We start from the raw sequence: 24914 nt of genomic DNA, 5'->3' as shown, positions 1-24914 counted from the left end.
AACTCTCATGTGCCTTCATAGATAAGTAATTCCTGCTTCTTGAAAGAAGCCGTAAATTGCGTCAGGGTCATACACATGTAAATATAGGTGATGTTTACTGAGATAGATAAACAGAAGCCAGACTTACCCACATACAGATATGAAAAGGTGGTTATTTCTCAGTTGCATGAGCCAATTGGTAATTATTTCCAGCTCTTTCTTTTTTTTTTTGGCTATATTAATTTTTAAGTAGAAGTTGTATCACAAACCACTGTTGCTTTTTTTCCTTGCAAATAATATTGTGCTTGCAGCAGTTCAGTGTATGATTCTTTTCTTTTTTACAGATGATATGAAGATTGAAAGTTGAGGGGAGATTGATTATATGCTTCTTTACACAATGTTTTTTCTAAAAGCGTGGTTTTCAGACACTCCGAAGGCAATGAACTATCATCATTGAAAACTGTTCCATGAGGTGATTTATTCTTAAGAGATAATTATTATTATCATTATCATATATTGTTGCAGTTTGATTTCAAAATAAACTCTTGCACTTCATTAAATTTCCTGGGAATGTTCTATCTAATAAATAAACGTACATATGCATTTGTGCAGCTGTGTGTCTGATAGATGTGCATGTCTTTGTTCATGATAAATATAAAATACAACTTGCAAAGTTCCATTTCTACTGATGAGACTTTATTAGAACGGATGTGAAATGTATATAATAATTTTATCTTTCCTCCTTTGCATGCAATCTACTTTTTTCGTGTAATTAGCTAAAACCTGGCCTCCGTTATCCCAGTACAGTTTGCTGGAGCTTGCAGCCTGTCTGACTGCTGAGCCCTGACTCAGAGAAGGACCCAAACAGGTACTCAGTCTTCTGCCCTGGGGCTGTCTGCTGGGCTGCTGGTTTGATTGAAGGTAAAGACTTGCACAAGTCCTCTGCTGGATCAGAACATCAGCACCAGTCTGCTCAGCTGTGTCCGATTCTTGATCCTGCGAAGAGTGTAACCATACAGCAAACAATCCTGTCCTCTGGTTAAGAAGTGTAACTCCGTGATGAAAGATCACAGTCCCTTGTGAAGGCTTGGTGCAAATAAAAGTGAAGGAGTTCAGAAGTTTGCCCTAGCAGTTCCTGGATTGTGAAACCTTATAGTAATGGCTAGCTGGGGGGAGGGTAATACAGCTGGTTTGTGTTTGAGATAATAATAAAAATTCATTAAAAGTTTTTGCTTGTCTACCCTTTAACTACTGTTCCTTCTGAATTTTTTACTTATTTACTGAGATGATGGTTAGTTTTTCATTTCATGCACTGTAGTGTTAGAATAAGAAGAAATTATTAAAAAAACATGGTTCTCTTTTAAAGTTTTTTTTTGGAGGGGGGGAGGAGAGATATTCTAGCAAAGAAAACTCGATGGATTTTCCCACTGCAAAGCTCTCATTTGATACAAGCTAAAAGGACAAATTCTTTCTCAGATACTATACTAGCCACTTAACATTCAACAAGAAAAGATGTATGAATACAATGTTAACTATACAATGGCTGTGTTATGGCGTAAGGCTTACTTGAACTAATCTGAATGTTTAAATTAATGCACATATTGGCCCAGATTTTAATCTCATTTGCAGAGTTTCCAGTCTGAGTGGATGTACACTCCTGAGGAAGTGGTAATCGTGGATATAACAGAGATCAGAATCTAACCTACTTTCTTTTAATTAAAAATGTAAATGGGACGCTATATTTGTGACAAGCGAGTGCTATTTATAGTTTTATTTTCTGATAGTTTTACTTGTTTTGCAACAGCAGTAACAAATCCATGGATACTGGGTGTTCTGTGTAGTCCCATTGCTCTGCCTAGCTTTGCTGTGAGCACCTTTCATGGAGCTTTGCAAATCTCACCTAGATGTATTTCTTATCTTCCTTAAAAATTTTAAGTCTGTGTCATAATTTCTTTACCATAAATATAATCAAAGCAATACTGACAAAGTTTTTGCAAGAGTATTTTCTGTGCCTGTATGATATTCATGAAGGACTGTCCACCGGCTGTAATCTTTCCACAGTCCAGTTATTTTCACATGGAATTCTTGTTTTATAGAGTCCTTCTCAAAAACAGTGTTAAAGTGCTTGGGTAGTTTTTGTAGAAAACTTAAGTTCTGTTTCAAGTTTATATGTAGAATATCTACAATGTATATTAAGAGAAATAGTAATTAATTCTTACTTTCCTGGTGTTTTTTGTTATCTTAAATCTCTCACTGTTATGAAAAAGCTTTTCCTAGCACCCTCAAGGAAGAGCTTGTTGGTGACTAAGCCTTACAATATTCCTGAAGCCATGAATACAACTTTTGATTCACACCTGGTGTTTCAGGGATAAGCAGGCAAGTTTGAATGACTGTTGACTTGAAGAGTATATTCCGACAGGAACTCTATTACTTCACTTCAGGTCTCGGGAAGTGCCGAGCACCCTGCGCCAGTTGTAGTCACTGCAAACCGCAGGCACCTAGTGCTCATGAAATGCTCTTCCAAAGGTGCTTAGGGTCAGTGCCTGAACTCAGAGACTGTGTCAAAAATTAGTGACCTAATATTTATCTATGCTTGGTTTCTACTGCGTTATATTAAATAACAGGTTCTTTGGGAAGATTTTATTTCTTGCTTGATGTTACAGGTGAAATATCAATTCAAGCCCTCCTTTCTTTATTTATTTTCAGTTTTAAGTGAAACTGCAGGAAATAAAATTATTTGATAAAACATGTTTCCTGGTATGAGGTACAGAATAACGGAGATATTATATAAAATGTAGTGACAAGGTCATTTGCTGAAACATCACGAATATCAGCGTAAGAGGAAAGTTGAGCCCAGGAGGATTCATGGGTTTTTCTTTGTTTTTCCAGTGTCTCTCAGTTGTGACCTGCAATAACCTCTCCGTCGAGCTCGCCACTGGAATTCCAGCTGCACTGGAATGCGGCGGCTTCTCCTCGGGGAGTGATGCAGCAGTGATGATTTAAGATATTTAAATGAATTTTCATTTGCAGCCTAAGTCAGGATTTGGAAACAGGTTTTCCAGAATACATACCTTCATTCAGTGTAAGTTGTATTTGGTAAGAAATCCTGACAACAGTTTATTTACAGTCTTTCCTAGCTCTGTTCATCCCAAAACACAGCAGAGCACAGAAGACTGATTTTTAAAGTTATCCTTCTGACTTTTGGGCGTTGAGATCCTTTTTATATTGAGGAATAAGAAATTTTGTGTGTGCATGTAGGTGTGTGCTGTTTTGTGCTCGTTATCTTATTTCCCACTATGATTTTACAGCACAAGATAGATAATTTTGTTCCAAAAATTTAATATTGGTGAAAGCAATATACCCACGAAGAGAAGATTTTGGCGCGCTTGCATCTATTTGCTGAGCCATATATGACCAAACTACTCTGACATTGTCACTGAGACTGCTCGATAACACACATACAGTGCTGGTGTTCATGGTGGCCAGTGCTCAGCTGTTGATACTGATTTACTGTAGTGGGTATGTTTTGGTGCAAACTCCATAGTGTTTTCTTCTGAAAGAGGAAAACGAGGGTGATTCAATCATTTTAATGAACCATATGTGTATGTATACAAGTATATATAAATTATATGTATTAATTTAATATATATCTTATATAATATATAGTATAAATACATATATTTGAGTAGGATGATTTAAAGAACTATAGTGTTGATTTCAGTATACTGTAGTGATATGAGAAGTTCAGTTCAGATTTAGTTAAGATGCAGATTTAGAGCGGTTGAGGGTCTTTTCCATTTCAAAGAGAAGTGACAGACTAAATATCCTGATTTTAAAAAAAAAAAAAAGTTTGTTGACTATAGACAACAATGAGAAAAGGAGTGAATTTATTCTTATATGTCCAGAATTCAAGTTTAAATTAAAGTAATTCTATCACAGGGTGAAAAAACTCCCAGCTTCATCATAAAAAAAAAAAAAAAAGAAAAGGAAAACACCCCACAAAAATTCTCAGCCAGATGCTTTTTTCCAAGCCAGAGGATGGCTGGTATCTACTTTGTGGATCTGTCGTGCATGTTTTCCCTCTCACTTCCCGAGCAGAACTCCTGCAGAGTCAGTGGACATGCTGAGCACAGAGTGAAAACAGGCTGTGCAAAAATTATCTGCTGCATAGATCAGAGAGGAAAGGGCTGCTTAAACATGTCATCAGAGTAGGGAGGACTAGTCTAGAAGTGTGAAAAAGTATGCCAGTAATTCACAGGCTAGAAAGAGTGCAATTTTACCTCCCAATCAGGGAGGGATAGGTGAGAAGCTGTTATTTGCAGCTCAATTTCTGTAATTTCAATAATGATAAGAATTTTTATATTTTATTAAAAAACCCTACTTTCTAGATAAAATCTCAGCAAATAACATGAGAATGCATCTCTTCTCTTTGTTTTGCTTCTTAGAAAGGCTTTCTAACCACAGCTTTAAATGAGATCTCTCCCTTTTGCCTTTTAGATGCAAAATCTGCTACACTGTTTACACTTCCAAGAGTGCTTCCTCCCCCAGTTACAAAACCAGAGCCCCACCTCTGGGAATCTCACAGTTTGAAGGGTGGAGACAGAAGCCAAGGTGGTTTGTCTTGGGAAGTTGTTAAATTAGGAAGGTTTTTGAAATCTAGGAAAAATAATAACTGGGTTTTTTTTCCTTGTTTCTTAAGTTTTCAATAGATTTATTTATTGAGAAATAATTGCTCTTTTATTTGTAGCTAGATTTAAAGGTCAAGAAAACTGTTTCCTTTTTAAATAGAATAGAGGCGCTTGAATACTACTAATGCTATAACCTACAGTTATCCAATTATACGTTTCATTGAGGGATTGGCTGGAATCCAGGTGCAGTAGTTAGAATAAAAGGCTCCCTGTCATTTAAGTCTACGTGAAATAGTTCACTGCTTGCAATTGAATCTGTAGTACTTTATCTATTATGCTTTTAAAAAAAAAAAAGCAAACTGAAATGCTCACAAGTGTGTATTAATTTCTAGAGTGCTCAAGTGCATGAATAATTTCGATTTACAGGCAGGTATTCTGTATTTAGAACTTTTTTTTTCCACTTAAAATTTTGCTATCTTCTTGTGGAAATACTGTTCTATGCCACTATTTTCCTATTGTTTGCTTTGTGTGTTTGGTATGCATAGTTTTGGTGGGAAGGGTATTGCCAGAGGCATTCTACCCTAATTTTACAGTGACACTAAAATGGTCTCTCCGTACACATTTTGTGAGTGGAGTCATCAAGGGAGACTGACACAGTATCTAAGCAGCACTCAGTTTAGCTCCTGTATGTGTTGCCTAGGCTAGGAGTTCTTGAATTTGAAAGCAGTTGAAAAATTAAAGACAAATGATGGCTGGGCTTCTTGGGATTTGTCTAAATTTGAAAATCCAGGTTTCTCTGGGATACTTGCCTAATTCTATTGATTTCCTACGGAAGATTTCATCTTTAAGACTTTTGCTTGCCAAACACTTTTCTCTAATGAGTTCTCTTCCTCTCGTCATAACTCTGCTTATATATTCATACACCTTTGTGCTCCTGTTCTTTCTCTCTTGGAAAAGATGAGAAATAAGAACCAGAAATCCCCTTATATTAAGATGCTCTCTTCTATAATCTCAACAATCCTTTCCAAAATGAATTTATGTTGAAAATCAACCAATTACTATACTACGGACTTCACTACAAAATCATAGCAATGTCAGTAAAAAGTGCACTGTTGTCATTACGATGCAGATCTTGCTATGGTTGTCTCAGTCTTTATCTCCATAGGTTATCGTTATCTACAGGTTAAACTGCTACAGCTCTTGAACGTAGGTTTGATGCAGACGACCACTTGAAAACTTAAACTACTGTATCTGCATGGGCTCTGAGAAGAACGTGCTATGGTAAGAAAACATTGCACTCTGCAGTAGCATGAAACACAAAAGATTATTTATGCAAAAAAGTTGGCCACGTACCCAATAACACTAGAAGTGGCGTGCATTAGTTGGTAGACTTACCTGTCCCACTGATGAGTCTCCAGGGAGCCGGGAACAGCGTGTTTCCCACAGGCTTCACTTACAGAGTTTTTGCCCTGTGGAGTGTGGCCATTTTCCATGCTCTTCCTGTTCAGTTTGTCTTTGACTGTTGTTTCTCCGGGCGAGGCCAGGCCTAACTTACCTCATCTATAGCTCTTGTGTCCTGTTGTATTCACACTCCCCAAGCAACAAGTGGGTGGACTTATCCTATGGATTAACACAAGGCATATGGCTTGCCTTTATTATTCTAAGGCATGTATCATCCCCAATTCAGATGCTACACCGATAAAAGCTACATAAATGTATGCAATAAATTAGCATGAAAGTTTGGCTTGGGCTCAGACAAGGTCATTGGAATAGGCTGCCAAGGCTATCTTCCCCCACATCAGCAGCAGTTCTCTTTTTTAAACTTATGATTAGACCTACGTATATCCATATATAGATATATCTGTTCATACAACTGATTGGCTTTCTAAATCCAGAGTATCTCATTCTTCCTGCAAGTGCAGTAAAGAGATTTCTCCAGGTGGAGACTGACTTTGTTTTTTGTAGTTCTCGCTCTTCGTGGTGACCCTGGGAGGCAAGAGGAGAGTGTTTGAGAGCAGGACTGCAGGACATTTGGTACAGCAGGCCCAGACAAGATCAGACGGGTTACACTGGTGATGCGCTCCCACAAGAGGCTACTATGTCACACTTCAGAGAAGTGAAGCAGACAATCGTGTAACTGGTGAGGCAGAAATTCAGCAGCCACTCATATTTTGGAAGTAACAGGTCAGGAGTTCTTTGTCTTTTTTTCTCCTTGTTCTCAGTGGGATAAAATAAAATATGCAGGACTGTCCTCAAAGGTTTAGTGACAGAAAAATAGGAAAAAGCTTCATACAACAGGACTCTTCATCCTCAGGAAAAGGAGATGTAAAGATTAATTTTGTATACCTGCAAGACTCTCTAAATACACTTCTCATGTGGATATCTAGCACTCCTAATATAGCACCTGGCTTTGCTAAAGGGCTCATGAGACAAACTGCCGCTGTAAGTAAAGACTGAGCAATTAGTCTTAACTGCTCTTATGTTTAGCAGCATGTTCCAGCAGTTGATATAGTGCCACCTCATCAGCTTTTTGATCATACTAGCAGTCTTGGTCTAGAAGAGATATTAAAAGATATTCATCTGCCCCTGCAGATAGCCATCATGCTGCATCTTTTCATGTGAAAGAAAGAAATAGGGGGTAGGCCTGGCTGGGGATGATTGAAATCCCCCAAAGAGTGTTTTGCTTTGTGACTGCATCAAGGGCAGCATGGCTGTGTCTACACTTACGGAAGTCTTCAGAATCAAATTTGCCAGCTGTCCATGCTACCTAGCTGGAAAAGTGCCTTCAGGTGGATGAGCTGTTATACCTGGGGTGAAAGCTCATCATAGTTTTAATGTGAAGAGTGTAGAGATGTCTTGCTTTGAAGCCTAATTTGACATGAATAACATATCAGTGATCCACAGAAGTATTACAAAACATGAATAAAACTAGAGCACAAAGGTGTAAATATAAATGTCCTTGTTGGTTTATTGTTCTTTGTATGTAAGAAGCTTTATTATACAACTTACACAACTTTAAAATGGAAAATGGTTAAAAATGTTTACAAAAAAGCATGTTCTTAGAAAATTATGCTAGCAAAAACATTGGGAGGAGGGAAGCGAAAAAAAAAATATCTTCAGTTCAGTGTGCAAACATTTTATAAAAATAGAAATACTAACTCTACAGGTAGCATTTCATGATAAATTATTTAAATAGCGTATCTACACAATTATGTGATTAACTATTACAATGGCAATGAGAAAAATAATTTATAAAAATACAAGCAATGGTATACAAGATGACAGGAAAAAAATATAACACAACATTAGAAATTGTATTTGACTTTTTTTTTTCCCAATGCCATTTCCTTACTGGGAATACATTTTCTGCAAAGATATTTTGACTATGTACAGCATTAACTTTTTAGTACTACAGTAGCTTTAAAGTTTATTAGACATTTGAACTCTGCTTAATCCAAAGGTTTTTCTCAGTCACACAACAATGAGGTAATATTTGTACGTAAAACTTTCACTGTGTTAATTTCTTTTCCTTTTTTGAAAAGACCAGGAAATATTATAGTATAAGGATGCTGCCCCTTCTGTTGGGGAAAACAGTCGTCTTTTAATGTACATCAAGCCCTCTCCCTCTTTTGCAAGGAGCTCCTGAAATGCTGTCTAGTCCGTGAAGAATTCCTTCTTTTGTAGCTGCACATCACTAGCTACAATAATTAGAGTGCAGCAGCACAAGTAGCCGGTTTGAACGGCGTCCTGGTTAAACCACGACACATGGTTACTGATTGTGGTCATTGTGCCTCTCTGCGATCTCCTCAGGGCAGGTGTTCTGGTTTTGTCAGGCCCACTGCCCAGCGGTAAAGCACTGCAGACCTGTCCCGCACTAAACAACCGCCAGGATGGTAAGTGGCATTCCCTCATCTCTAGCACTATGAGATGAGACCGGAACTGCCACCACCTAAACGACCGGAGTTTTAGCACTGCAGAACAGTTGCCTGCCAGGCTACCAGCTGCCTTGCACAAAGAAAGGAAAAGCCAACATTGAGCTCAGACTGAGAAAAACAAACATCCCATTCCCCACCCCACCGCTTTTCCCTGCGCCTCAAAGCCTCTATGGGAAAATTGCTCTTTGTAACAAATACATCACCACTATCTGCTCCAGACAAGATTTTTTTCTCAACTAAAACCCCTCTAGTTTCAATATAGAACAGAGTTAATAAATAATCTGTATTTACAATCTTACAGTCATGAAGACTTGTAACAATGATTAGGTGGATAGTCTTGACGCATTTTTGTTGTTTTAATCAATAATCCCTCAGTCATTATGACATCAAGGATAAGTAAAAATAAATATTTTACAATTTCAGTATTTTATCTACAGGCCCCTTCCCCTCCCGTCCAAAGAAGCAAGGGGTTTAAAGCATCTATAGCATGTAGAAAAGGAATGTTTTAATTACTATTATTTTTGTGCCTTTTTAAAACCATAAGAAGTGAAGCACATGCTGGTTTCCCTGAAGGACAGCACAGTGCTAGCTGAGATGGCAGTGCTTTCTGGCACCATATCTGAAAGAAAACATTTAAAGGTAAGAAAGATCTGCATCTAATTAGGAAAAAACAGAATCTAATTGTAAATCCCAGTTCTCCCAAAGCTGGTGTGATCCAGTGTGCCAGTTTTTATCCTCTTTCCCCCTCCCACCATGGAAATCAGTTTTAGGATATCTGTTTTGCCCTGTGTAATAGAGCAGCTGATCTAGCTCACCACAAATACAGAGTAAAAGGCTGTGTTTTCAGCTGAAAGATATGACATATAAAACAATAATTATTTCTCCAAGTTAAATGGATGTAAACCAAGGTAGCGCAGCCCTCATTAAAAAAATTCCTCTCCCCCATAAAGAAAAAAGACTTAGAGTTCACCCTCCCACCCAAAAACCCTTTTCCCCCACACAATGAAAGGTCTTCAGTTTAAGTAGTCCACAGCACATCCAAAGATGTTCTTTTTACAAAATGCTACTCCATGGGACCTCCAGTTAGAGAGGCAGTGACACTGCACTGTGATAAACAGCAAACAAATGTCTTTCCTACTGAAAGAAGTGTGCTTGTTCAGTGAAGACAATTCTCATTTGCAAGACACATTTGTTTCCTTCCACTTCAGCAGAGGTCAGATACCAAGCATGTTCTCACTTTCATTCTCTCAAAAGCATTCTCTTGAGGCAGGTCATGTGTTTTGAGTCCACATTTATGCAGAAAGAAGAAAGGAAGGAGTAATATAATGGTCCCAGGATTTGTAAGGCTAAACGTTTCAGAAGGTGCAATACCAGCATTTTTAAATAGTCTCTGAATCCAATAACCTTATGATTACGGATCTGTGAAAAAGAAAAAATAAAGATATTTAAGTATTTCTGTGTATTATGCATGATTATGTCCAAGACATTAATCCCTAGAGACATTTGTAGAGAATATATTGGTAAAGAAAATGGAAAGTGCTTAGGTACTTTCTTGAGTTAGACTTCAGAACCTAGCCCATGTAACCATTACATAATGAAGTCACAATTTAAGACTAGGGCACCTGGAACTAGTCATATGCACTTACCTCCACTGAACTGCAAGAGTGCAATATATGGACAACCTTCTACTTTGCTTGCTTTTAAGCAAATGAGTTTTTTGCATGTCACACACTACTCTCTTGCTTGCTAAAGTCAGTATTTTGCATTTTCACCTTGGACTTTGTCAGCTGTGTTGATTCATTCTAGTCAGCATTTTAAAGGAGATTCAAGGTATATTTCATATCTGGAACTTAACATGGATTTCTGATACTTTGAAATAACGGGATAGAAATGTACTCAGATTTTATACATTTAAACTTTTAACTGTGAAGAGTTTATCAAGAAGGTGTCCTGTTTCTGCCTGCAGAACTCGCTTGAGATCGAGCCATGAAAGATCATGGGTGAACTTTCCCTCTTAGCTCTTATTTCTTGATCCATTCTATTTTTCTTGAGAGCAGCTTTCTTGAACCGATTCATTTATATAGGATCTCTTAAATACAATATCTTCCTTACCTCTGCATTCATATTTAAGATCTGAGAAGAACACCATTTCTTGAGAGAAGACAAATAATCCTAGCCGACCACCAGCATAGGTTTTATCATAGATTGGTCCTGAGTCTGCCATGATTTTCTTCCCTTCATACATTACAACCCTACAAAGAGACAAGAGGTCAGCCATCTTTGTAAAGATGAGTTTGTCAGACACCCACTTTCCTTGTGATAATTACTGAAGATGAAAGGATGATACTCACCTGATGTAACCAGTCTTTGGTCTGTGGCTAAGACGCCATCTGTATGCTGTGAAGTCTTTCCAGCCTATGTGACGAGGGTCATGCCACAAAGTTCTCACCTACAAAAGAATATTTTTTTTTTATTAACCAAAGGCCTGAGATAACATAGCTATTATTTTGACATGAAGGTGCCTTGACGATCATCATTATGACTAGTAAAGGCTTGAAGTAAGTCACTAGGCTCTGTAATGGGCTCTTTTGAAATCAACTGCATTTAAATTTACTTTTAAATATGTAAATAGGAAACTACTCCACAATTCCAGAAACAATTGATTCACTCCTGCTGGAAAGCCTGTCTGCGGCATGCAATCCTGTTAATTTTATACAATATTTTGCATGATTGGTGATAATTACAAAGTTATTGGTCTTTGCCAAGAAAACTATGCCATGCTGATCAGCATGTAGAGACCCCCTGTAAGTGTCTAACTTGTTGGAAGAATAGCCTGCCTTACAGTGCAGAAGAGCAAGTTATCGAAGTGCCACTCTTACCTGGCCAGGAGTGTTTCCTGTGTGCCACAGAGCATTACGAAGGTGTTCTCCTGGACCGGTGGTGGAATTCACAACTTTGATGGAGAGACCCGAGTAGCCTTGAGCTTTGGTTGGTGTGGAGTCCCAGTAAGACTGGGTGATCTGCTTCCACATGACAACATAGAAACGACTGCTAGATTGGTAGCCAAATACAAAGCCAGCATAATCATCATCCCTTTCTGTATTGATGAAGAAGGTGCCACTGAAGTCCACAGCATTGAATTCATCAAAACCTATGGGGGCATTAAAGGAGAAAGTTTTAGGCACTGCTCTTTTGCGATTCTTAAACAACTCTTTAATAGTTTCTCAGGTTCTCCTCCCCCCCCTACCCCCAAACAAAAAAAAAAAACCAACACAACAGTGTAATGCCTGTTAGAGTTAAAATTTTCCTCTTACCAACTGCAAGGCCAGGGTCACAGTTGACTGTCTGAACCAGTTCTTTACCCTGGTGACGAACCACCCAGTTTGGATCATTTTGGGATGTTCCTTTGGGATCCAGGGGAATCATCTGAAATCTTCGGAAATCAGTCTCACTAATGTCCACATTTTCAGGGCAGATATCATCAATGTCTGGCACACTGTCTTGGTCAAAGTCATCTTTGCAAGCATCTCCACGTCCATCACCTGCAGGACACAAGTAATTTCACCATTATATCGCCATTGTTGTTTGCTTTCGAGTCTTACAACTTGGAGTTGAAGTCTTAATTCAGACTTCAGATCTCTGACTGCCCAGGTACTGCTGGCAGACACACTACAGAAGCCACAACAGCTACTGTATAAATGCCCTTTCACTCCAGCCCGATAGTGACTTAGGAATAAGTGGGATATGTGGTCATTTTTACATTGCTCCTTACTCCTGAGGAGCACTATAACAATAGTACAGACATTTTATCTTCTTGTTACTTGGAAGTTTTGTCCAACCCTAAATAGTGTGAAAAAAATAGCATCAAACTATTGGAAGATACTCTTAAAATGTTACTATGATACTGGCCATCTTACCATCAGAATCAGCTTGATCTGGGTTGGCAACCAATCTGCAGTTATCCTTGTCATCAGGGATACCATCATTGTCATCATCATGGTCACAGGCATCACCTTTTCCATCCTTGTCATGGTCAGCTTGATTGGCATTGGGCACATAGGGGCAGTTATCAAGATTATTTTGATGACCATCTTCATCTATGTCCTGGTTGTTGTCGCACTGATCACCTATGCGGTCAGAATCAGTGTCTTCCTAAGAAAGGGAAAAAAATAAAGAACATTTTAAAAAGCCACTTAAGAAAAGGCTGAAATAGGAGTCTTAATAGCTAGAATTAACCGGGATTTCTGCTTCCTTTAGCAAGAGCTAAGATGGATGTAGTGAGGTATTGGGATTAATACATGCTTACTTAAATCTGCCTATGCTAATTGCTTTTGGGCTGCTTTAGTGTTTAATTTGAATCCACAGCAGCAGAAAGCGATGTGGGCATCAGCTTCTCCTCCCTTCTGCCACTAGTCTACTATACTGGACACAGGCTACTTTACCTCCCACCTTCTCTGGCAGCTCCCTGGTTCCAAGGGCTAGATAAGGGTAGGACTACTTCGTACCTAGCCAGTAGAGACTGTAACATTAAAACATAGTCTACCAAGTCTTGGTTTTACAGTTTCCACACCATATCATAATTTTCTTTATCATAAAAGCCTATAATGCTCTTCATGCCCCCTGACTTATCAGTCAGGACTATTATTCCCTTAGTGGACAAAGACCACATGGACTGCTGTGCTTGCTGATCACATATTTTAGCCAGTCATTTGCTTAGTCAGCTTCTGCAGTAAGAAAAACAATCCAGTCATCCCTGAGGCTGCCTCAAGGTTCAGTCTAGTAGTCTTGTCAACCCTGGTATTGGTGTAGACAGAAGGCATACCACACAGTTTGAATAGCTACTGCCGTTTGAAATCTAGTATCTCTGCTTGATTAGAAAAACGTTTGAAAAAACCATTAGAGTCTTCTATTAAGATTTCAAAGTGTTAAGAGAAACATTGCCTGAAAGGATCTTTAGGCACTTTCCACCCTCAGGTGGGGAAGTGGTAAAGCAACGGACAAAGACTAAGAAATTTCATATTATTTGTTTAAATCCTTCAAGTAACACTGCTTTTAGGCTATATGACCATACCACACTAGATTCCACTGATTTGCAACAGCTTTTTAATAGCTTCAGGGACATAACTGGAATGTTTGAAGGGTTAGAACTTACAGCCTTGTACTTGACAGGATGGCACAGGCTTTATCTACTTCTGCCTTCAAATGTTTTTGAACCAGTAAGTTGTGTGAGAGGCTGGATCCCCCTAGATTTTTATGAAGGGGAGTTTTAAAGGTGTCAGAATATGCTTTTCCTTAGAGAAAAGCAACCTGTGCTGCCTTCAACTTACTGGTAGAAGAGTTATCTTTTTAAATGCAGCTGCTCCGAACTTAGGCGCAAAGCTGCTCTTTAATCTTTGTCCTTAAGTGAACCCAACACTACAGGCTATGAAGACGCTAGTTCCTACCTACCTAGATTTCATACAATGCGCCCAGGAATTTCATATCCTCACTATGAGAATCACCGCAACTGACAAACCTAAGAAATGATTAGGAGACGAGTACACACAGTCTCACAGATCTTCACTAGAGTTACTTTTCAGAAAATACCTAGCAGCTGTTTGAACTGTGAGGGCATGTTATTTGATAAAGGCTCAATTTGGCAAATTAATAAGAACGATTTGTGACAAATCAAATTTAAGCTGTAACTTGTTGTTCAAATATTTTCTACAATACACAACATACTGTATTTTTTATAATACCAGTCTTCTATTTATATAATGCAAATCCCCTACCTGGTCAGGATTGTGTTCCAGTGGACAGTTATCACACTGATCTCCAACACCATCCAAGTCTGTATCCCTCTGGTCTACATTGTAGACATATTGGCAGTTGTCCCTTTCATTAAGGACCCCTGCAAAATTAAGGAGAATTCATGAATGAAAGTCAGACATCTAAATGCTGCAAAGGACTGTATAAAGCCACCACACACTTCTTGATATGTTTTTGAAAGCATTTTGAGCAGCATTTGAAATCTTTGAAACTTGACTCATCACTAGCTCTGCCACACACTTGTGTTCCTACTGCCTGCAAGAGTAGAGCTAGAATTTAACTGTGCCAAAACATGTGTATTTCAAAGCGAATTTCCATTAGCTATAACTGTTACTTCAGTAGCTTCAGAACTGTTACTTCAGTAGAGGAGAACTTTTGTGTGTTCAGGGATGAAATTCCGCAAGGAAATCAGTGATACACTGGGTACATTTGACAAATCTATGATTAGAAAACCATCTAAAGGAGTGATTAGAAGCCACCTACCATCTCCATCAATATCCACTGCACATGCATCTCCTTCTCCATTGTTGTCAGTGTCAGTTTGATCAGGGTTGTGATTGTAGGGGCAGTTATCACAGCGGTCGCCAACATCATCCCTATCATAGTCATACTGCTGTGGGTTGTAGATGAATGGACAGTTGTCCTGCAAGAGCAAGAAAAAAGTCAGGCTTTAAAATGAGTCAAATTAAAGCTTTAACCAGATTCTGCTTATGCTTGTACCACTATATGAAAGGAGAAACAAAAGGCAGGGAAACAGTTAAAACTGGAACACTTCTATCTCAAAACACCCCGTTGCTTGCATGAGTGTAGTAATGGCTGAATAAAAATGAAGATTCACTTCCAAAGCTCAACCAGCTGTAGAAAGTTTGTCTGTATTGTTATGCTTATCCAAAAGTTTCTAGGATAGCTGTCAATGCCAGCAATTTCCTATGGTCCTCACAAGCTAGACCCCAGCCTTCGGAAGGGGAACGGGAGAGCTACATTCTCAAAGGCTGTTCTTTTGTGTTGTCTTACCCGGTCATCAGGAATGCCATCATCGTCATCATCATTGTCACAGGCATCACCAATCCCATCCTTATCATAGTCTTCCTGCCCAGAGTTGGGCAGATTAGGGCAGTTATCCTAGAAAGGAGAAAGTACACAGATGTGTTTACTCCTGTCGTAATTACAATAGGGATTTTAGCAGGCAAGATCTAATCATCAGGCAAAATCATAATACCTCAATCAGGCAGGTGTTATCTTACTGTAATTCTCTCAATTTTAGCTAGTCATTACTGTGAGGATAAATCTTAGAAAGCCATAGTTCAAATCATTTTTAAAACAAAGATTTGGCTGCTTTTGAGAATCTTACCCTCTTTTTTTCTCTTGGAGATAGATATCTGTCAGAGCAAAGCTGATATAGGTATAGCCTAAACTAGAGTCTTCCTAGAACATTTATAGCAAACATTTATAATTGTGTCAGGCTTCATTTTTTCCCCATATTGCAGGAATATCTAAAGCAACAGCAAGAACCTCCTAGCAATACCTTGACAATGGTATCCCTACATAGAGGGGTATTTTACCAGTTTTATTTGCAGAGAGGATAGTTTAATAGCTCTAACTAGACAGAGACTTGCTTTATGCCTCAAACCTAACATATTTTGTATATTTCTCAGATAGACAGGCTGTTATAACGGTAGATGGGAAAACACTAACTTACTTTTTTGCAGTGGTAAGTAGCGTTGGCAACACAAACAAGGTTCTCATTTGGCCATCCATCCAAGTCAGTATCTTCTCCACAGATTATGCCATTGCCAGCATAGCCTGGTTTACATTCACAGCGATACATGGGGTCACTGAAGTGGCCAAGGTAGTTGCATTTGGCATTCTTGTTACAGTCATGTGTTCCATCTGTGCATGGATTACGTGGCTTGCAGACCTAGAAGACCACACAGAAATTAAAGCCACTGGAAACATCTTTTTATCCCTCATTTTTCCCCAAACATTCAAATAAAACATGGAGAATACATGCTTGTTTTGATCAGAGATCCTTCAATCAGAAAAAAAAAAAGAAAACCCTCATACATTACTTTCTTCCACTCCCCAACTCCAGTAGCAGTCTTAGCACTAATTAATTGGTTTTTTTGTTCAAACCTTATTCATTTTCAAATGGAACCAAGCATTAAAATATCTCTAAGGCACATGTTGTTGGATCATAAGTGAATACTGATTAAATTACTCTCCTAAAATTATGTATAACATCTGAACCCTGCATGGCTGAGGAGGACAGTGATTTTTAAAACTCATTTTGAACTCCAATAGAAACTGCTTAATGCTCCTCCTGTTTTGAATCAGAGAGGATGGTGTTTTATTAAATGTACCAAGTCCTTCTTCCCTGAAATGCATAAGTGCTTTCCGTTGTTTAGAAACTTTGAGATTTCATAACCCAGAACAGTTCTCAAGTTGACAATACCTGTTTGTTAGCCATGGCATCCTCAACACTGCGACCAAATGGCTGTGTCCCAGTGAAACGTGGTGGACAAGGCAGACAGTTGTATCCAGGTTCAGTATTCTCACACCTTTGCACTCCATTGAAGACAAAGCAGGCATCAGGAACCTCTTTGCACTGAAATATGAGTTTGAGACAGGAGAACAGTTAGTGTTATGAAACGCCAGGATTTTATTCTCCCTTCCCATTTTTTTTCACTCCCTTTCAAGGGGCAAACTCCAGTCTTCTCACCTCATCAACATCTTGGCAGTGGACACCATCACCGTGGTAGCCAGCAGGACAGGCACCACACTTCCAGGAACCATCAGGGGAGCTGGTACATGTAGTCCCCGCAAAGCAGGGATTAGACAGGCACCCATCTGAGAAACAAATGAGAAAGTGTTAAGATGAGGGATGCTTACCATGCTGCTACAGTACTGTATTTGGCCAATATGCTGGTTTAGAATTCTAGCACTTGTGTTTTACAGACTTATGTCAAATTTTTTAATCAGTATTTTCAAGATTGTCCACAACCTTCAGATGTTTATGGGAAAAACAGATACTTACCAATTGGACAGTCCTGTTTGTTGCAGACCTGAGTCCCTCTAGCTTCACCTACGCACGTCTTCCCACCATACTGAGGCTCAGGATTATTGCAGAGACGGCTACGTTTTTGAAGTCCTCCTCCACATGTCACTGTGCAAGCATCCCATGGAGACCATGGTCCCCAGTTGCCATTAACTAAAGGGAGATAGAAGTTAGAAGACATGTATAGCTTTAAATTCAGTGGTACAACTAGCTTCTACCTGACTAAGGACTATTACTTTTGTAGTGAGAGCACTTCAGCCCTTGTTCAGACATAGATGAGAGAATTAATGGACTCCGTGGAAGAGCCATAGTAAACAGTTTAGTTTCATCTGTGAGGTTTCACCTAGCCCACCTCCAAGTTTAAAGAGAGAATATTACTAGAACTAGATTATATAGCAACTACCTGGGAAGTTCACTGTTTAAGCTACTGAATAATAATTACCACCTAGACACACTTACTTGGGCAAGGATCTTTCTGGCAGGATTTGTTTTCTCTTGCCTCACCCTCACAAGGTTTGCCATTCAGCTGTGGTACGGGGGAGTTGCAGAGACGAATTCTAGTGATGATGCCCGTGCCACAAGTGACAGAACATGATGACCATGGTGACCAGTGACTCCAGCCACCATCCTGTTTAACTACAAGAGAGAGAGATGTCTGTTTTTTAATAGTTTCTGAAGAACAGACTTCAGCTGCACAGCACCTAGGACATAGCCAGTACCAGAACCGTACCAAATACTCCATATATATTAGATAGCCTCAGCACTGTCACAGATCAAGTTGTTTTGCACTAGAGAAATTGCATACCTAAACTGGCCTCAAATTTTGTCCTGGGAGCTGTGCCCAAACATGCCTATTAACTGCATTAACTATCTGCTCCCCTTTACCTGATAAATACAAGTCCTTAAAGCTAGAAGTCAATGTTCCATCCCAGTGACATAGCTACATGGTAATCTTTGCTTTTAACATTAAGCCAATAAAAGCGGCCCGTATTTTATTACCAGTGTGACTAGATTAAGTACTTACATCTCTTATCGCACTCCTGAAGGTGGCAAGTCCGAGTCTGTACAGAAGACCCTTCACAGCGGTTATTGAGACTGTCACAGGATCGCCCTCTCTGCTGAATCCCATTCCCACAGGTCACAGAACATGAAGTCCATTCAGACCAAGGAGACCATCCATCATCTGCATAGTCGCTAGCTGCCAAGGGATACAGCTCTGTTACAGCTCTGAGTAAGACTCCAGGTACGTGTTTTTTCCATAGTCTTTTCTCCCACCCCTCTCTCCTCAAAAAAGGACACAACTGTCCTCAAAAGCCACACGCATCTTCCTTTCTTGTACAAGATAAAGGCCATGGACTTGAACGTTTGTTTCAATGCTCACATGCATCACTTAAGTGATTAACCTCAAAGAGGCATCAGGCTAACCTTACTCCAGTGGTGCAAGGTTATATCCAGTTGTGGTATACTTTAGAGCAGCATGTGCCGAGGTAGATGAAGCCAACTGCTATAGAAGCGTGAAGGTATTAATTACTTACGCCAGCATCGGGGGCAGCACTCCCCATCAGGCACAGTGGCATTGGAACAAGGCATGAGAGGACAGGACACTTTCCGGCATATAGTAGCAGAGTTCTATAAAGAATTGTGAGAATTGCAATAAGCAAGTGGAGTATAAACAATGTCTGGAGTCTGGTTAAGTGATAAGAGAGATCTTTCCTGCAGCACTTAAAGACTGAATAGCACATCTAAAGCAGAGACTCTTGTATTTAGAGCTAATAGAACCCAAGGGTAGCTCCAGGTATTTTTAGTCAAACTTCATCTCATTCTCACCCGTTATTTTTCAGTCAAGAGCGGAAGTATTTTGGTTTTGCAGAAGTTGATCAAGAGTAGCTACCAGATGCTGGCTAGAGTAAGAGACTATCACGTGATACCCAAAGTATAAGGTCAGACTTCAAGGGAATGAAACAAGAATGAGAAGGCAACTTTCTTTTCAGTTAATATGGATTTAAGCTGATTATATGGTAAAGATAAAATGAGTTTAGTGGACTCTGCTCAAGAGCCATGAAATCTATAACTTATACTTAAAGGTCTTTGATCTTTAAGCCAAGCAGGCAGGGTAAGAACACCCACCTCCAATCTCAATGAGAGCTAGAGGGCAGCCTGTAGTTTTGCTTCTCGAAGGTAGCAGCTTGGTCAGAAGAATGCTCTCATGATTACTATTTTAATCTTCCCAAGCAAATGACTACATTAAGGCAATTGCAGTTAACATTGAGTAAGAGGGTTGGTAGGAAAGAGGCAAATGCAGAAATCACAGTATCATTTACTGACTACACGACAGAAGATGTTGAGGCCTATAGAAGCAGATGCAGAACTTGGTGAGATGCCTTGGATTGCACATGTACAAATACTGAGCCTTTAGTTTCTAAAGGGCAGCAGGCTAGTTAACCCACTCTTTGGTAGACTGGTACTCCAAGATGCTTTTGCTAAGGTATACTTACAGTTAAAGGGAACAAGCAAAGAGTTTAAAGAAACTCTGAAACTGTATGTTTTGGTGCACTTTTACAGCATTCTGCAGAAGCAGAACACAAAGCATAAATATCTTGCCAGGCGATCCTGGGATTTAAACAGCTAAACTGAAATTCGGAAGGGATTGCTGTTCCATATAATCTGTTACAGCTAATAGGACACAGCTAGAAGCGTTTGTAATATAAAGAAAAACCCCGTAAGTTTGTTAAGAGCCTTTACTGAGTACTAGAATGCCTTTTCCTACTAAGCCAGCAGGAGGTTCAGTGAGGAGAGAAGATGGATCTAAAGTATTCCAGGGAGCAAAACTGATAGTACTATAAGATTGTTCTATTGATGCTGACTTTTAGTTTACTCATGGACTTATGTAAAGAATACAGGCATTCCCTAAATTAAGGAACTAGAAGTCTGTTAACAGCTGTATCAGAGTGATGTTTTGTATAATTTTTAAAATACTGCTGTTGTAACACTGTATGAAAGCTGCCTTTATACCAGAGATCTAGTAGAATGAAATAAACCAAATAATTCTGTGGCTACTGTAGTATGCCCAGTTTTGTGTAGGATTCACTCTTTCTAACAAAGAACGTCATTTAGAAATATCTGTTAACTTAACTCATGAATTTATACACAGAGGATTTATGAATGTGAGGAATCTTACCTGGCAGGTACATTCAGTGCAGCTGTCAATAGTCCACTCTTCTTTATTATTGTGCAAAATTCCATTATGAATGCATACTCCAGGAATGATCTGGACCACTTTGGCAATGACTTCGTTTTCTTCAGTCTTGGTGGGGGTCAGGGGAATGGGGGCGGGCAGGGGAGAGAAGCAGAGAGAAGATATTTAGAAGTTAATACAGAAAAAACCCTGTCCCATAAAAGTCAGAGTAAAAGTTATTACTGTTTATCCAGGCTCTCAAAAGGCAGGTTACGATTCATTCACTAAGTGCCAGTTAGTGAAAGGTACCATGAATTTAACAAACACTCACCACTTTGCGAACTCTGTCTTGAAGCGTTGTAACCATGGACCGGAGCCCTTGCAGTTCCACAAACATATTTGTTAGTTCATCACAGGAAAAGCCACAGACTGCTTGGATGTCCTTTGTTTTATGGCCGATGTAATTAGTGCGGATAGCTGGGCTGGAACCATTGATGGGGTTGTCTAAAGTAATGATCGCACTAGTGGCTAAGAGACAAAAACACACATAAAGTAAATGCCTTTTTTCTTTTTTTTTTTTTTTTGCTATGTGCATTTATCATTCCAGGGTAACACCTGCTAAACAGCTGCCACTAGATTCATTAGGGTGCCTGCAGAAATATAATCTTATTTCTTATGCAACGTGGATTTGCATGTCAGCATACTTCTGAGTTCTGTTTCAACTTGTCTTTCTAACATAATGAGGAATCTTATTTTTAATAGGTCATCGAATTCAGAAGATTGCAAACTTACAGCTGGAGCAGCCTTTGTTCCTCAGAATAGTTTCCAGAGTTGTTCCAAACACAAACCGCACATTCTGCAGCAGTCCCTGTGGACAGAGGAAGAATTACAGCTACTTACAGCGACTGCAAGGGCAAGAAGTACAACTTGCGTGGAAAGAGCTTGTAGGCACTTAAGGTCACGTAAGATCATTAAGAGTAGTTTCATGACAGACAGATAGCAAAGTGAAACACGTTGCTTTATTCTCCTTAACGATAACAAGCCCTGCTTCCTAACATTCTCATCCTTGACCACAAGGACCTGGCAACTCGCCAGGCAGGAAGTAAAAAAACCCATGAATTTCTGAATCTTGTATAAGAAGCTGAGCAATGAAGCTACAACTGCCTGTTTGGAAGCTTCAGTGCCTTCTTATTGCTGCAGAAAGTTCTATCCCTGCAAATCTATCCCTGCAGTTCTATCCCTGCTTCATCCTTCAAACTCCATTATTAAAGTTTAGTAGATTTAGACGTGGTCCATATCAGATGTACATAAACTAGTCAGCAGTGGATCCCTTTCTCCCATGTCTTTGTAGCTTTTAGGCTGGTTGAGTAGCTAATGCACCTTCAAGGCAGGTGACTAAAAATACCAGGCAAAAACATAAGTGAAAGTCTTACCTGGAAGTTGTCATTGACTCCCCCTTTGGCAATACGGAGCCTGGCACTGCTGGCCAGGTCCCTAGTGAAGATGTTCTGGATGGGGATATCCATTTCAGCATTCTCCATTTTCTCACACCCCACATAGAGCTGAGCCCGGTCCTCCTGCACAAATAGGGTGATGTTCTTCCAATGTCCTGTAGCTAGCAAGGCATCCTCTACTGACGCTAACTGCTTGCCATCATCAGAAAGGCTCAGGTCCAGGCTGCCTGCCTTGCCATTTGATACTAGACTGAAGACATGACCAGAGCCATCTTTCTGTTCCACGGACAGCAGCGTGCCTCTACTCTTCTTGGCTTGCCGGAGAGTGGCCAGGAGGATGAAGCCCTTCTCGGCATGGATGGCATCTAATAAGTCTTGGAACTTGGAGTCAGGGACAGCAGGGATGCGACTGGCATCTTCAATGCGGTAAGCAGGGCTGGAGGATTCTGGTCCCTTCACCAGGTGCACCCCAGGTGCCCGGCGCCCAGCTCCCTTCCGAATGAAGCCGATGAGTTCAAAGAGATCGAAGACACTGTTATCATCACTCCTGGACTCTGCAGAGAGATCAGAACAAGCATCATGAGCAAGGGACAAGGAGAGGCTGAGTAGGTGCATACCTTCCAGGGTTGCTTAACATACTGGCTCGCGGTACATGTCGTGCAAGGTACAGTGCCTCACGTTAGAGCAGACAGTAGCTCTGATGGTACAGCGGTCCCACCAGGAGCTGCTGTGCGGCACTACATGTGCATTCTTGTACAGGAGCCACTCGGCACAGGAGTGCCAGGTACCTGCTGACTGACACACAAAGGTAGCAGCCATTCTGGCACCTCATTAGATTTAGCAGAGGAGAAATGGACAGCGGAAGCCCAGACTGCAATATTCCTATGCTAGGATACAGCGAAGTGAGCTTGTTTAGTCCACCTAAACGGTGCAAGCTTCTCTATAGCACCATGACGGCAGCCTACTGCCCCGTTCCTTCTTTAGCCAGTTCCTACATCATGTTCCCCCTTTCCTCTGCCCAACGCAGAGGTGGACAAGCTACACGCTCAAGTCCTGGAGACTCTGCATTTCTATTTCTGAAGGTTACATGAATTCCACACCACTGAAAGTTTCCTGTTCCCAACTAGCTGATGCTCAGGTTAAAGTTTTTGTTCATTGAAAGCTCTGGAGCTCCTCACCACCGAGCACAATTTCAGCTGCCTACACAGACACCAAGAAGTGTTTTCTTCCCCCCCCCCCTTCCCTGACTGCTCCGAGTACCAGCACGGAGCTGGCCTTACCTGCAGTGCGCTTGGCCTCCGAGACGCCGAGCATGAGGAGGAGGAAGAGAACAGTCGTCGGCCCCATGGCAAAGGTCTGTCTCTGAACCAGCCTGGGGACAGGCACAAGGAAGAAGGTCACCGCGCTGCCGCCGTACCCAGGACCTACCGCCCGGCGCACCGGCGCCAGCGGCTCCCCGGAGGCAGGAAGGCTGCGCAGCGGGAGGCAGCGGGGACAGGGCAGGTGCCCCCCACCGCCCTCGGAGGGGACGGCGAGCGCGGCGGGAGCCGCTTCAGCACTTACCTCCGGGGAGAGCGATGCGAGCGGGCAGCGCCGGCCTCCCGCACCTCCGGGTACCGGCGGCTAATATCCTCGGGCAGCCCTCGACCGTCCCGGCGAGGGAGGGCGAACGACGGCGGCGCCTGGTCGGGGCGGGCGGAGCGGCGGGTCCCGGGGGCGGCGGGCGGCGGTAGCGGCGCTGCCGGGGCACTGCGGGTACCGGTCGCCGCGCGCGCCTTTAAAGGGTGGCTCGCATTCCTGGGCGCGCGGCGGGCCAATCAGCGGCGGCGGGGCAGGAAGCGGGAGGCGGGTGCCGGGTGGCCCCGCGGCCAGAGACAACTTTCCACAGGGGCCGGGGGGCGGGGACGGGCCCGCTGCCGCCGCCGCCGCCGCCGCCGCCGCGCCCCGCCGGCCGGGGGAGCGGGCGGCCGCCGCGCCCGGCCGCGCCACTTGGGGGCGCCCCGCGAGCTCGCACGGCGCTCGTCCTTCAGCGCCCGGCCGCCGCTCCTCGGCCCCGCGCGGGCGCGACGCCGCCGGCTCCCTGTCGGCTTCCCCGCCAGCAGCGGGGAGCCCCGGCGAGGCCGTCGGAGGCCCTCGTCCCCCGGTCCTGCGGTGAACCGCGCCTGGCACCCGTTCCCCGCCGCTCCGCGCCTGTCCCGCTGCCCGCCCGGCGTCCCAGCCCTGCCCGCCGGCCCCTGGGCTCCCGGCCGCTCGCACTGGCCTTAGCCCCGCGCTGAGGGGTGAGGGTGCGCTGGCCTTGCTGTGTCCGCCGGCCAGCCGTACCCGCTGCGGCCGGCGGGCACCCCGGGAGGAGCGCTTGAGGGGGCGCAGGTGCCTGCCGGTGGCCCGGCTGGGACGCAGAGGAGAGGTGTGCCCAAACCCGCTACCTCCGGCTGTCTTGAGTCACTTAATGAAAGCAATCTTCACTTAATTAACTTCATTCACTTAGTGAAAAGCTGCTCTTCCTGCCCACTGGTCGCAATGCACACAGCACACGGGACGTTGGGTCCACAAAAGGGGGAAAACCGTAAATTCTCGTCAGCTCTTTCTGTCCACCTTTGGAAAGGACGCGGGCCAGGTCGTGTGGGGGAAGAGAGGGGAGCGATGGGGGGAGGAAGGCAGGCTGGAGGAACGGGGGGGCCTGGCGCCCTCCCCTTCCCACTCCACTTCTCCTTGTCACTGTGGGGATGACCCTCAGCTAACGGCTTCGCTTAAGGAGTGAAGTGACTGCAGCTGAGAATCTGCCGTAGCGGCTCTGTTTAATGAACAAAATGACTAACGCTACTTCAGCCAAGAATTTCCCACGTAATCCGGATTTCAGGTAAGAGGAAAGTTTTTAAA

General features: G+C 42.0%; 2 protein-coding genes across 4 annotated transcripts in view; one reads left to right on the top strand and one right to left on the bottom strand.

Annotated features, from left to right (window-relative positions):
- FSIP1 (fibrous sheath interacting protein 1) overlaps positions 1 to 1207 on the top strand; it is an 85736-nt gene extending 84529 nt beyond the window's left edge. For all 3 annotated transcript variants that reach the window (XM_075151809.1, XM_075151806.1, XM_075151808.1), the window contains one exon: positions 324 to 1207. In XM_075151809.1, coding sequence (XP_075007910.1) covers positions 324 to 346 — 23 coding nt within the window. In that variant the 3' untranslated portion in view covers positions 347 to 1207. The remainder of the gene's footprint in view (positions 1 to 323) is intronic.
- Positions 1208 to 9535: 8328 nt separating this feature from the next.
- On the bottom strand, positions 9536 to 23381 carry THBS1 (thrombospondin 1). Its single transcript, XM_075152437.1, has 20 exons — positions 23315 to 23381; positions 22014 to 22588; positions 21373 to 21448; positions 20912 to 21108; positions 20584 to 20709; positions 18941 to 19034; positions 18430 to 18603; positions 17865 to 18041; positions 17385 to 17558; positions 17070 to 17197; positions 16803 to 16955; positions 16050 to 16268; positions 15365 to 15472; positions 14834 to 14993; positions 14314 to 14432; positions 12460 to 12694; positions 11857 to 12084; positions 11422 to 11693; positions 10894 to 10991; positions 9536 to 10794 (listed from the first exon to the last, which is right to left on the bottom strand). Exons 1-20 carry the CDS (start codon positions 23379 to 23381, stop codon positions 10581 to 10583), a joined length of 3594 nt encoding a protein of 1197 aa, XP_075008538.1. The 3' UTR covers positions 9536 to 10580.
- Positions 23382 to 24914: the final 1533 nt, after the last annotated feature.

Source organism: Calonectris borealis, chromosome 5 (genome assembly GCF_964195595.1).
Source record: "Calonectris borealis chromosome 5, bCalBor7.hap1.2, whole genome shotgun sequence".
In the NCBI taxonomy this organism is placed as follows: domain Eukaryota; kingdom Metazoa; phylum Chordata; class Aves; order Procellariiformes; family Procellariidae; genus Calonectris; species Calonectris borealis.
The sequence above is the reverse complement of the archived record's forward strand: the minus strand, read 5'-3'. Positions and strand labels throughout refer to the sequence as shown.